The 13,546-nt window shown below is 39.9% G+C and overlaps 1 protein-coding gene across 3 annotated transcripts in view; it reads left to right on the top strand.

Moving 5' to 3' along the window:
• The window catches only part of AGO3 (argonaute RISC catalytic component 3), a 42,935-nt gene that overhangs the window by 11,456 nt on the left and 17,933 nt on the right, over positions 1-13,546 (top strand). For 2 of the 3 annotated variants that reach the window (XM_052810531.1, XM_052810532.1), the window contains 10 exons: positions 1,766-1,886; positions 2,424-2,632; positions 3,859-3,995; positions 7,746-7,880; positions 10,130-10,217; positions 10,363-10,510; positions 10,827-10,946; positions 12,215-12,337; positions 12,538-12,671; positions 13,133-13,317. In XM_052810531.1, the coding sequence (XP_052666491.1) occupies positions 1,766-1,886; positions 2,424-2,632; positions 3,859-3,995; positions 7,746-7,880; positions 10,130-10,217; positions 10,363-10,510; positions 10,827-10,946; positions 12,215-12,337; positions 12,538-12,671; positions 13,133-13,317 (1,400 nt within the window). Of the gene's footprint in view, positions 1-1,765; positions 1,887-2,423; positions 2,633-2,668; positions 2,712-3,858; positions 3,996-7,745; positions 7,881-10,129; positions 10,218-10,362; positions 10,511-10,826; positions 10,947-12,214; positions 12,338-12,537; positions 12,672-13,132; positions 13,318-13,546 lie in introns of those variants that run through there. The other variant, XM_052810533.1, reaches the window with a different exon arrangement.

The following is a 13,546-nucleotide window of genomic DNA, read 5'->3' as shown; positions in this document are numbered from 1 at the left end:
CTATTCTACCAGTAAAGACACTGTCTTGCTTTTCCCTATGCGTGTTACCAACTGGTAGAAGCAGTTGTCTGGTTTTTGTCAAGGTAAACTAAGAATACTAATTGAACACAGGCAGCAAACCTAGTGAGTTGCTTTAATAGTCAAATATTTTCAAATGAAAGACTAAATTTGTTTTCAAATTTGACAGCAAATAGAGTATGTAAATTATGGATCCTAATATAAGCTGTAGTTTGAAAGCTGAGGGTAAATCTTGCATGCATATCGGTTTTTTCAAAGTAGGGAACCGTGAAATTGGTTATTTAAAAATACTACTACTTTACCAACTTTCACATGTGTAAAAATGCGGCAGGTGTTAGTTTAAAACTGCAAGAGCTTGTATAAATGAGCCAAATAAAAGAATATAGTATCTGCTGAATAAATGACTTCGGATAGTGTGCTGTGGATTACGGAGAGAAGAATGGCTTTCATTACTCTAAATTGAAATCAGTATACTGAAATACCTGCTTTGAAGAATTTTCCTTAGAAATATATTTTTCCCTTTCTTTTGCATGCTGTGACAGTTATTTCTAAGAAGTCAGTGGATTTACATAGACGGAGCTATTCTGAAATAGTTTGTAACTAGCATCCTGTCTGCGTGCTTGTATTTGGAATAAATAGAGGTTTTAGTTCTTGAATAGTTCCTGGCTTTTTTAAATTCACCTGCACCTTTATTAGCTTTTAGCTGTAGGGAGGATTTAAAATCTAGAGTGTCTTCTGTTTCCTTTTCACTTTCCTTTGTAGCGATGTTCTTTACCACTGCTTCCGCTGTGTTGTAAACTGGAAAGCAGAAGGTAAATAGCGCTTTGCTTTGAAGCATGCCGTATGTGCGAGATGAATAGCAGAGCTACAGCTGAGAACTCTACTATGGGAGGTTTGTTTTACGGAGCCTCTTGCTCTCTCCCTGCTGCTCCTACTCTTCATCGCTAGCTTTTATCCCTCTGCTTTTGTCACAGGTTATGTGACAACAAGCTTGCACTTACCGAAATATCTTTTGCACGCGTAGCCCTGTGCGTAGTGTTAGAAGGGAGCGGTGTACCAGTGCAGACTGGGGTTCTCGGGTAAGATGGGCTCGTGCAGGAGCACGACTGAGTGCTAAGTAGATATTCTGAAATTGCTCAAGTGTATTGACGTGCTTTTAGCCAGTGAAAGAATTTGGATTCTGAGTGCTTAGTAACATAAAGAACTGTGAAATGGAGAGTTTCTCTTCCCTTGCCCCAAATCCCAGCTGAGAGGTGAAAGTACTGCTACTAATTTTGCTCGAAGAGGAAGTCAGTATTTATCGTCTTCTGAAGTACTTTAGGCTAACGTTTCCTGGTCAGGCAACAGTATACTAGTAAGCTTCTGCTTTGCAAGAATGCTACTTTGCATATGCTTAAGAAAAGCGTTTAATTTCTGTAGAATAAAGGAGTTAACGTTGTATCGAGTAAGATAGAGTTGTTGTGCTGTAACAAAGGTTATACAAAGGCCCCAGCTGTTTCTAGCACTTTCTGAAATTATTTCCAGTATTTGAGCATTTGTGTTGATTATGATTTCATTCTTTAGTGTTTATCTGTTATTTTAGTTGAAGTATGTGAAGCATCTTTTTGCAATAGCAGTGGGTGTTCTATAATTCACTTGAGTAATATGTTTGTTGAAACTACTTCAGCAAAAAACAGGCAGTGTGGGAGCCAGTTCCAGTCTGATATTTCTTTGAAAACTTCTTCACTGTAAATATCAACTTTTCTAGGGAGGTGGTGGACTCAATGGTGCAGCATTTTAAAGTGACAATATTTGGGGACCGTAGACCAGTTTATGATGGGAAAAGAAGCCTCTATACAGCCAATCCGCTTCCTGTGGCCACTACTGGGGTAAGATAACTAGAAGAAAATGGTACTTGTAGCAGCTTCATAGGAAAGAAAAAGAAACAAGCCCAACTTCTAATATTGCTGAGTTCAGAAAAACTGAAAGTATCTTAAAGTATCTGTATTGAAATAGAGTCCTTCTAATGTATTTTCTGCAAATTCCGATGTATGTAAATGTGCGTGTACTAGTTGCATTCAGAACCTCCCCTACAATTTAGTAGCCTCTTTCTACAGCAAAATCTATTAAATGCTCAGTTTTACAGACTGTAATATGTTATCTTACAATGAAGTACTGTTAAAAAAATCAAACCACAGTTTCTCTGGAATGAAGAGTTTTCTGATTCAAGATGACAAAGTTACATGATCCTCTTCTGCTTGGTGAGGACCCAGTTCTCTTTATTTTGCGCATTTGATGATGTACTTTTATCAAATGTGCTGTGTCCTAAATATCTGAGTTTTTGAGTCTCTGGCCCAGTTATGGGAAGGTGTGGAAACTCAGGGCTACCAGACTGGAGATTAAACAGCTGCTTTCCCCCCACGCAGGTGGATTTGGATGTGACATTACCAGGAGAAGGTGGAAAAGATCGTCCCTTCAAAGTGTCAATAAAGTTTGTTTCTCGGGTGAGCTGGCACTTGCTGCATGAAGTTTTGACAGGAAGAACCTTGCCTGAGCCTCTGGAACTAGACAAACCTATCAGCACTAACCCTGTTCATGCTGTCGATGTGGTGCTACGACACCTACCCTCCATGAAGTAGGTTCACTGTCTTCCTGCAGTCTGTCTTTACCTGAAGTATCCCCACTGGGAGACCTTCATCCCTGTTTCTTCACAGGTGAAAAGAAAAAATGATCATTCCCCTTATGCAGCACAGCTGGTTAGCTGAACTGGGGAGACTGAAGCTAATTATGTAGAAGTGTGTATTTCTGTAGACATTTAAACTCCAGAGCAGGTGATGTATTTGTTTGAAAAGATCATGAAACAGGAGACACTCATAATAGGCATTAATTGAAATAACTGAGAGATTACAGTATGCTGTAGCACTGCTTTCATGTTTTCTGCTCAAGTTGAGCCAAGTATCATGCACCTGATGGCTGTGACTGTCTAAAAAGCATGAGTCTTTTTAATTCATTGATGTACCCATCAATGGTGCATGCTTCTCATGTTTTAAATGCACAGTTGAGACTAGATACCTGTCCTAACAAAGTCTGTTATTCTTTATCTCAGAACCATGAAACATTAGAGAAGGCCAAATTAATTTTGCTTTATTTGGTCAATGAAAGTTACTTTTAAAGTTTGATTGCTGGCTTTAGATGGTAGGATGGCTTTGCACAGGTGTTTTTCATTGGGTGTAGCTGACTCTTAAAAAAATGACTTGTGGTTTTATGGAAGCCAGTGTTCCTCATCTACCCCGGATCCTAAGGAAACATGAAAGATGTTAACCAGTGTACTAATGCCTGTCCATTACAAATGTGAGGAGGTGTGGAGGTTCATGAGCAGCTGTTTTCTGCCTGAGAGAGAAACATTAGTTTCTCTAGTACTTTATTTCCACCATAGTTATTACTTCTCTGAGTGTACATTGTATTCAAATATTTCCTAGTAAAACATGCAAAATAGTATTTGAGGTTCAGTCCAGTGTATACAATGCTGTTGTACAGAATCTGCTGTGATGGAGATTATACTTTCTTGAAGTGGAAGATCAGAAAGGGTAAGTTAACTTAGTTCTCGATTTGTTTTAAAAACTGAAAGTGGTTTTGTGTTGATAAAACTAGTAAATGTTTTGTCTAAATTTAAAAACACTGCAATGGGAACAGAAGAGTGTGTTACTTAAACTTGATTCTAGACACAGATTCCTGGTGCACAAAATTCCAAAAATAATAACACTGTGTGTTGTAATCTTTATTATAGAATTTTTTATTTGGAAAGCAGTACTTTATATTTGGAAAGCAATAGCATAAACGTGTGGTCCTCTTTTTCACTAGGTATACCCCTGTAGGCCGCTCCTTTTTCTCAGCTCCGGAAGGCTATGATCACCCCTTGGGTGGGGGTAGGGAGGTCTGGTTTGGATTCCATCAGTCTGTTCGGCCTGCCATGTGGAAGATGATGCTCAATATTGATGGTAAGTTGGGATTCAGGGTTAAGAATAAAGATAATAATGAACATGCCTCTAAGAATAAAAATGACCTTGCCTTTTGGTCATTTTGGCTGAGTTTGTGGTACCATATTTCTGTGTGGTAATAACTTTTGGTGCCATCTGTGCAGGGGGATTTAGTAACCAGAAGCCATCTTCTACACTGATTTCTTAATTCATATTGTAGATAATAAAGAGTTAAAGAAGCTTGGGGTGTTTTGCTAGAATTTGTCAGAATAAGAAAACTTTCAAACTTTGTGTTATACACTAGGGGTTTTCACCTGAAAAATACTTGTGTCTCATTGCTCAGTTTGAATATTTAGTAGTTGTCTCTTGTAATATCCTTATGAAATGCAACATTAACTGTGAAGTCAACCTACTGCAGAAGTTGTAATGATAATAGTAGAGTGAGATTGTAATAATGAAGTGTATGTATGCATACGTTGGCTTCCTGTTCAGCCAGTTCAGACCAGACCTGTGTGGCAAAGGCTACCTGGAAATCCTAGTCTCTTTTTCTGGATTTGTCATCATGTCAGTGTTTGGGCAGAAATTTACCTGCCATATTAAAAAAAACCCTGCTATATAGGAAGGACAAGTCTAGCGTAGCTTGTTTTCCTACTTAATTTCTGTATTGGTACATCCACAGTGATACAGGCAAATTGCTTAAGATATGTTTCCATGCAGCTGTCCACAGTAGGTGTTATTCAATACTTCCAAGAAAACTCTGTAAAATATATCACAAGCACTTTTGTGAATAGGGCTAATTGAGATGGGCTTTCTTATGCAAAATCAGATCTGCTTTGCACCACTTTATAAAGTCCCAGATGAATGCATCTGAGATCAACTGGTGCATGTGTCAGACTCCCTGGTTCTGTAAGCACTCTGACTCTAGTTGTTAAACCCCTGTTGAAAAGCGTCAGTGTTTGAGATGCAGGTGCTGCATAAAGTTTTCTCTAATTTGCATTCTGTTCTCACTGTTTGAAATGCTGTATAAACCCAAGGTAAATAGTCTGTCTTTTTTGCACTAGGTTAAGCACTCTTAAGTTGTGCTTAGTGTCTGTCTTGGAGCATAATAAAATGTTGCAGATGATATTGAGCTTTTGTGCTGAAAATTTGCAAGTCCATGTGTTCTCGTTTACCTAAATTGTGGAGGATACTCATGTGACTTCAGATGGGTTTGTTCTTGTAAAATTACCTTTCAAACAGCAGCCATGGTGTAGCTATTGTTTGAAAGACGAATGTAAAAGTCTTACCTGTCTGAGAAATAACCAGTACTAGTATCTGTATGCTAGGTACTGAGATAATACTCTTGTCCTACCTGAATTGTAGTTAATTTATACCAATTTATGATGTACTGTGCTATTACTTTCTGTGAAGCAAATTTTTCTTATCGGCATTAGACAGCGTAGTAGTAACTATTGCAGTAGAAATTTTTCAGTCCTTTCTGTGAATGAGAAACTTAAGAACTTTGTATGCTACAATTTACATGGCAATCACTTTATGTTGTGGTTTGAGGCTGCGAAGATGATGTTCAAATCCCATCGCTTGATTTCGTTCTAGTTTAACTCTGTGGCAGGTTGACCCTGGCTGGACGCCAGGTGCCCACCAAAGCCGTTCTATCACTCCCCCTTCTCAGCTGGACAGGAGAGAGAAAATATAACAAAGGGCTCGTGGGTCGAGATAAGGACAGGAGAGATCACTCACCAATTACCATCACGGACAAAACAGACTCAACTTGGGGAAAATTAATTCAATTTATTACCAATCAACCAGAGTAGGGTAATGAGAAATAAAACCAAATCTCAGAACACCTTCCCTCCACCCCTCCCTTCCCGGGCACAACTTCACTCCCAGATTCTCTACCTTTCCGCCCCCAGCAGCGCAGGGGGATGGGGAATGGGGTTTACGGTCAGTTCATCACATGTTATTTCTGCCACTTCATCCTCCTCAGGGGCAGGACTCATCACACTCTTCCCCTGCTCCAGCATGGGGTCCCTCCCACGGGAGACAGTCCTCCACAAACTTCTTCAATGTGGGTCCTTCCCACAGGCTGCAGTTCTTCGCAAACTCCTCCAGCATGGGTCCCTTCCATGGGCTGCAGTCCTTCAGGCACAGATTGCTCCAGCGTGGGTCCCCCATGGAGTCACAAGTCCTGCCAGCAAACCTGCTCAAGTGGGCTCCTCTTTCCACGGGGCCACAGGTCCTGCCAGGAGCCTGCTCCAGCACGGGCTTCCCACGGGGTCACAGCCTCCTTTGGGCATCCCCCTGCTCCGGCGTGGGGTCCTCCACGGGCTGCAGGTGGAGATCTGCTCCACCGTGGACCTCCATGGACTGCAGGGGGACAGCCTGCCTCACCGTGGTCTTCCCCACGGGCTGCAGGGGAATCTCTGCTCTGGTGCCTGGAGCATCTCCTCCCCCTCCTTCTTTGCTGACCTGGGGGTCTGCAGGATTGTTTCTCTCGCATGTTCTCACTCCTCTCTCTCGCTGCAGTTTCTGTGTCCCAGCAACTTTTTTTCCCTTCTTAAATTTGTTATCCCAGAGGCGCTACCACTGTCACTGATGGGCTCGGCCTTGGCCAGCGGTGGGTCCGTCTTGGAGCCGGCTGGCATTGGCTCTGTTGGACATGGGAGAAGCTTCCAGCAGCTTCTCACAGAAGCCACCCCTGTAGCCCCCCGCTACCAAACCCTTGCCACACAAAGCCAATACGAACTCGTACGAGGTTCTCTGCAAAATCTGTTTTTCTCTGTGTCGCTTATGTTGCTGTGGGAAACAAACTGCACCCTGCCAGTCGCTGGGGGTGTAAGCTGTTTGTGTTCATTTAGTAATCGACATCCGGAGGTGTTGGCCAGAGTGTGTCGAGTAAAGTTGGCAGCCTGCTAAAGTGACACACGTCTGAAAAATGTTTCGTTGTATTAGCACTGATATGTGGTGGTTTTGGTACATGAGATCTGGAAAACTAATAAAATGCTTGTCAAGTATTTCTCTTCTGTTGTTGCCATTTAAAGTTTTAAATGTATGGAGTAGTTTGTGTTTGAGCTATATTTAACACCACCTCACCTTTCTTACTAAAAGATACTCTTTCAGTTGCTTATAGCTTTGTCAAACAGATTGTTTATGGTCTTCCTTCCATGGAATGAGTCAACTGTCCTGTTTAAAAACAGAATATTGTCACTTAATGTGATTGTGTCATTAGTATGCAGGGAGGGTAAGAGGTTTTGGTAGATCAAGGGTTGCAAGCCCCACGACACTAACATAATTGGTGTATAGTCAAAATAGCGCTCATTTTTCTACCAAATATTGTTTCAGTACTTGAGATCATATCATTGACAAAATTATATTGCATATTGAATAATCTTAGCTTTTCATGTTAAAAGGTCTTCAGTAGAGAGATATTAATACTGTCTCTGCTTGCAGCTCCATACAGAGTCGAAAGAGAATGTCTCTCGGGGACGTTACAGCTCTCTAGAAATAAATACTATCTGGGGAAAAACCCTTTCAAAACCCTGAAATGCAAAGTAGTTACAGGATGACTGTGCTGGAGACTGATGTGTCACTGTGGGCTCTATGCTGGCTTTTGTATACTTAGTTGTTGCAAGGCTTGCTAATCTGTTTTTAAAAATGTGTGCTGCACAACATCTGCTTGAGGGTTACCTGGAATTTTAAAAAGCATTCATTTGTATACTGCTTCACAACATTCTGACTTGGGGTTTTTTACACTTAATATTTTGCTCTTTTTAGTTTCTGCCACTGCCTTCTATAAAGCACAACCTGTAATTCAGTTTATGTGTGAAGTTCTTGACATTCATAATATCGATGAACAACCAAGACCTCTGACTGATTCTCATCGGGTAAAATTCACCAAAGAGATAAAGGGTGAGTAGAAGTGTATCTGTTCTGTCCCAGGTAATGCAGTCGAGTTAATTCTAAGGGACTTGTTTGAACTGGAAGCCTCCTGGTTAGCATGTATCAGAAGGGCCCTGGAACTGCCAAGGGAATTGCAGTATGCCCTGTTTCTAGTTCTAGTCCTGAATGAAACAATGCAGCTCTACAGAAATGAAAGATGAAAAATTAGGTATGTTCCCAGTGGCTTAAAGAGGGAAAGAGAAATTGTGTTCTTTATTGCCTGGATAGAGGTAAGTGGCTGTTGCCTTGCTGGATGGCTAACCTTTTATAAGCAAGGGTCATTGAGGCCATAGTGGTACTGTGCTGTAAGTCTCCCACTGTTTAAATGCTGAGGCAAAGTGAAAATTGATTTCAAAGCTAACATCATTGATTCTTTGAAAGTATGCTGTTGCAGTGACTTCTAATGACTGATTGCCTTGTGGAAAAACAAGTACCACTTGCTAACTTGCAGCTGAAGGCCAAATTCCATTCCAAAGGAATTGCATAAGCTGCTGGTTTGAGTAGTTTCACTCCATATATGCTACTTTGCTTTGTGTTTTCCCATATCCTTTTATTCCAGTGTAATTGGCAGACAGAGAAGCCTTGAAAGAGCTCGGTTTTTCAAAGCTCTGCTCTTAAACGCTTGTGTTACTTGATGCAAGATTAGATTATATTGAAATACTGGACAGCAAAAAAATAAATCTGAGCTATAGTTATAAACTGATGTGTTCATAGAATAGTCATTAGTAAAAAAAAAAAATTAAAGGAATTATTTTGTAGTAGTCCTAACACGCCTCCTTTTTACATCTACCTGTCTGTTTTCGTTCTGGAAGACAGTTAACTGGAGAATGAGAAGCTGTCTCTGCTTGATCTGGCATGCCTCAGACACTTTGCTGCCATAGTCAGACAATATTGAAAGGTTACCTTTGCTGTCAATATTTATTTTTACTACTGTAGTATCTGGGAACTCCAGCCAAGATGTTGTGCTCATGTATAGTGAAACAAATCCTGCATTAAAGAATTGGAAGCCTGTGAGCAGCTCTGTGGGAGGGTAGTGCCTTCTGTAGTGTCACAGCAGATTAATGACAAAGCAGTGAACGGGTTGCAGGTATCTGTGTATTCACAACCCTTTTCTGCTTGGCCACAGTGCTTCATGGTTTCTTTTTTTATATTTTCTCTTAATGCTGTATCAGGGCAGCGGTAGTTTATTTTTGATTATGCCATCCTCTAAGTAATACTGGTGTTAGTGTTGCAATTAGTGTTGTCAGGAATCAATGAAGTACAGTTGATACTTTTTTGGGATGTCTGAGTCCCTAGTAAACTAAACATGGTATCTGCTATCTGGTACTTAGGGACCTGATTTGATGTGGGGTATTCAGTCTGTGGTCCACAAGCCTCAACAGGACAAGTCATCCAACTGGTTTTTCAAAAGACTACACTGGTAGACTGTAGGTTGAATCTTTTGGGTGAGAAGGCTCTGTTTTCGACTGCCTTCTCTGCCATGGGGCTGGGGAAAGACATAACAGCATGTTGATGCTATGCAGCACTTGTGTGATAAGCTCAGTACTTCAGCAGATGTTGAGTCTGCTCTCTCTGTACAGTACAGACAGTGCATGCACAGTTAATAGAAATAGCCACTGAAGGCCTCTTGAAGCTGCCATTGTTGCTGTCATTATTGTGGATAGAGACTCAAGTCTGCTGAGCCTCTTGTGTGGGCTGGGTGCTTTTAGACGAGACCTTCAGCTGCTCAAAATCTAAAGTTAAACTGGGTCAGTGAAATTAAAGAAAATTACAGGCTGAATGTGGACACAAAGCTGGGGGAAAATGAACAATAAGGCAGAAATCTGGCTTTGCCCTTTTAAATTCAATTATATTGGAACTGCTAGTTTTAAGAGGTATACAGCATTGAGAATGAGAACAAAACAATATGGTGAAAACAACTGTCTGTGTCTTGAGATCAGTCACATGCCTGTTAAATGAAACCGCTACAAGAAATTCAGGTGACAGAACATTAAATATTACACGTTATGATTTGGTTTTGAGGATAATAACTGATTAGTCAGAAATTAAATTATAATGAAAGCAAAATGTTTAGAGAATAATAATTTCTGATGTTGTGCTGTTTGATGCTGACCATCAAAGCTGTTGGATTAGAACATGTTCTGTTATAAGAAACCTTGTGTCTCCTGTGCAAATTTTTGTGTAGTTATGACATCAGGGTTTTGGGTACTTTTGTGCAGGTCTAAAGGTAGAAGTGACTCACTGTGGAACGATGAGAAGGAAATACCGCGTTTGTAACGTAACAAGAAGGCCTGCAAGTCATCAAACGTAAGATGCTTTTTGTCAGAGCATAAAATCTGTGATAGCTTAACGCTGAATGTCTATCAGGACCTAATATTTGATTAGTTTGGGGGATGTCGATACTTGCCAACTAAGATTTCTGTACATTTTATTAAAATGTATGTCTTTTCAGCTTTCCTTTACAGTTAGAAAATGGCCAGACTGTGGAGAGAACAGTAGCACAGTATTTCAGAGAGAAATACAACCTCCAGCTGAAATACCCTCATCTTCCTTGCCTACAAGTGGGACAAGAACAGAAACACACCTACCTGCCTTTAGAAGTAATGAACTCGTTCTGATAAATCAGCTTGACATGGGTAGACTATATCATTTTGCAAAACGTTAAGAAGTAGTGCGCTTTGCAGTACAAGCATGTTTACGTATTTACATGTTTGTTATTCTTGTCTTTCACTAAAGACTTACCTACATTTTTTAAAGTGCTTTAAAGTTTAGAACTATGAGAAAGAAGTATGCAGTTCCTTAAACACATTGAGGGTGTGTTTTGTAGTGATAGCATAGTATTGTGTATGTACGGTATGTTGGGATCTGTTTCTAAGTGCTCCTATTGTGTATTGACGCTTCTGATTTTCCTTTAAGGTATGTAACATTGTAGCTGGCCAGCGGTGTATCAAGAAGCTAACGGACAATCAGACATCGACTATGATAAAGGCCACGGCAAGATCTGCTCCAGATAGACAAGAGGAAATAAGCAGATTGGTTAGTTCTTTAATTTCAGTTTGGTGTGATACTACTCACAGATAACATTAATGCAAAATCTTCTTATGTGACCTGCCTAGTCTCTTCATTCTTTCCTTCTAGCCCTTTAATGTAATAGATTAAGTACTTTCTTTAACATGATTTATTTAAAATAGCTTCCAACAATACCACGAGTCCAGCGGTATGGGCTCTTGTGTTATAATCTCTACAATTGCTTCAAAGTAGGTATTGGAAATACTCAGGACAAATAGTTCAGTGTTTTGTTGTATGGGGTCATCAGGGCTTTTAAACAAATTTGTGAAATGGACTTGGTTTTAGTACACAAATTCATGAGAGTAAGATTTTGTTCTAGGTGCATTTCTATTCCTTGATTCCTGTTGATATTTAAACACCACACTTTTTTTCATTATTATAGGATGCTTATATTTGTAGTGGTGCTAAATACTTTTAAAATCATGAGCTAGACTCTAAAGACTTGGGTCTTGACCATTGCCCTTTTTTTTTTTTTTTTTTTCTGTTAATAGTTTGAAGATAGTAGCATCACTCTACTTAATTTTAATAGATACTAAAAACAAACTGGAGCAACTTGATTTGTCCAGAATCATACAAGGAATCTGTAACAGGGTAGAAGAATGATTCTAGGTCTCCTAAACCTCAGTCTTGTACTTGAGATGTTTGCTTTCTTTAGTAGACACTACATGTTTTCACCTGATAACACCAGTATCTTTTCTTGGTGCTGAATCCAGACACCCTAAGTGTCATTGTTTTTTCTAACTTGAAATATTATAAAACTTGAATATTTTTAGTTGAATACTCTTATAAACAGATAGCTCTTATTTGAAACAGTCTGGGTTTTGAGCTGACAAGTTAGCCAAAATTTTTCAATTAAAATAAGTCTCCTCTGGAAAATACAGAAGACATGAAAGTGCCGTAATAAAATGAATTTGTTTAATCTTGGGTTTGCTTGTCTCTAAAGGAGAAGGCTTTTTGATCTATCCTGTGAGTAAACGAAATGCTTTTGAATGAGCATACTACAAATGAGCACTTGAGTAACTAAGTGAATGAAAAAAAATCTCATCCAATGTATTTCATGGTATTAATTGTTTTCACTGGGGATAGGTTGATAGTGTTGAGCAGTTAAATCTGAGCTTTTTTCAATGACAAGGGGAATTGTTGTATAACACTTCTGCAGCATTCCTGTTAGCCTTTTGTTTGTTCTATGAATTATAATGAGGAACTCCTGTAACATGGAAAAACTCTTCTTCTAGGTGAGAAGTGCAAATTATGATGCAGATCCGTTTGTTCAAGAGTTCCAGTTCAAGGTCCGGGATGAGATGGCCCATGTGACAGGGCGCGTGCTCCCAGCTCCAATGTTGCAGTATGGAGGACGGGTGAGGTTTTTGCATTTTGTTTCTATTTTGAAGAGTGATTTCCTGTGCACACTGACTATTTTAAGTCAGTTCAGTTGCATTGTGCAATACAGGGATCAGAGTTTGAATGGTAAACTTATTTTTGTTATCCTGAAACTGAAAATAGCATAGGCTTCTTTTTTTTCCAGTCACTTGAGTATCTATCACTTCTGTTTCCACAGAATCGAACAGTGGCAACCCCAAGCCATGGAGTATGGGACATGCGAGGGAAGCAGTTTCACACTGGTGTTGAGATCAAAATGTGGGCTATAGCTTGCTTTGCAACGCAAAGACAATGCAGAGAAGAAATACTGAAGTAAGGCATGTCACGGTTCAGGCTTTGGACTTTTCTCTTAATAAAGCCATCTTAGTGAAAACATGAATGTAGGACTTCTAATGAGTGTTTTACCTGATTTTAATCATCTAAGAAGTTAGGGAGAGAATCCAAGCTGTTTTGCTTCCTTGCTGGAAGCTACAGTCAAAACGCTGTACCTGAGTACACAGTGGGGTTTTGGTCCTGTGACATTGCTGCTTTGTATATAGTTCCTTCTAGCATCTTGAATGAAGTACTAAAGGTGTCTAAACTCTTTTTTCCCATTCTGGCCTATGGTGTTTCAAAGCTGTACAGCCTCCACGTAATGAACATTTTTAAAATGCTGCTTTAAAAGCTATTTGGAATCGTCTTCATTTGAGTAACACAGTTCTTCTGTCCCCTTCTGCTTTGGTGGTTGTGTGCTATTGCTACTGCAAAAATTCAAAAAAGCTTCTCATCTTTAGGGGTTTCACAGACCAGCTGCGCAAGATCTCCAAAGATGCAGGGATGCCGATCCAAGGCCAGCCCTGTTTCTGTAAATACGCCCAGGGTGCAGACAGTGTGGAGCCCATGTTTCGACACCTCAAGAACACCTATTCAGGGCTTCAGCTCATCATTGTCATCCTGCCAGGGAAAACACCAGTGTATGGTAAGGGAATACCTCTGTCTTTTACCTATTTGGTCAAGTATTGTTCTGAGAAATTTGCTGCCCAGCATAAGTTAGAAAATTCTTCAGGACCATTCTTTAGACATTAGAACCAATGTTTTGCATCTGAAGATAAAATGAATTGGAAGCAGGTCTGAGTATGCAGATAAGTTGGAAGTTATTTTGCAGAGTATGTACGTTTAAATTACTGTGACTTAAGCTAATATCAAAA

The sequence above is a fragment of the Harpia harpyja genome, chromosome 16 (assembly GCF_026419915.1).
Source record: "Harpia harpyja isolate bHarHar1 chromosome 16, bHarHar1 primary haplotype, whole genome shotgun sequence".
In the NCBI taxonomy this organism is placed as follows: Eukaryota; Metazoa; Chordata; class Aves; order Accipitriformes; family Accipitridae; genus Harpia; species Harpia harpyja.
The sequence above is the reverse complement of the archived record's forward strand: the minus strand, read 5'-3'. Positions and strand labels throughout refer to the sequence as shown.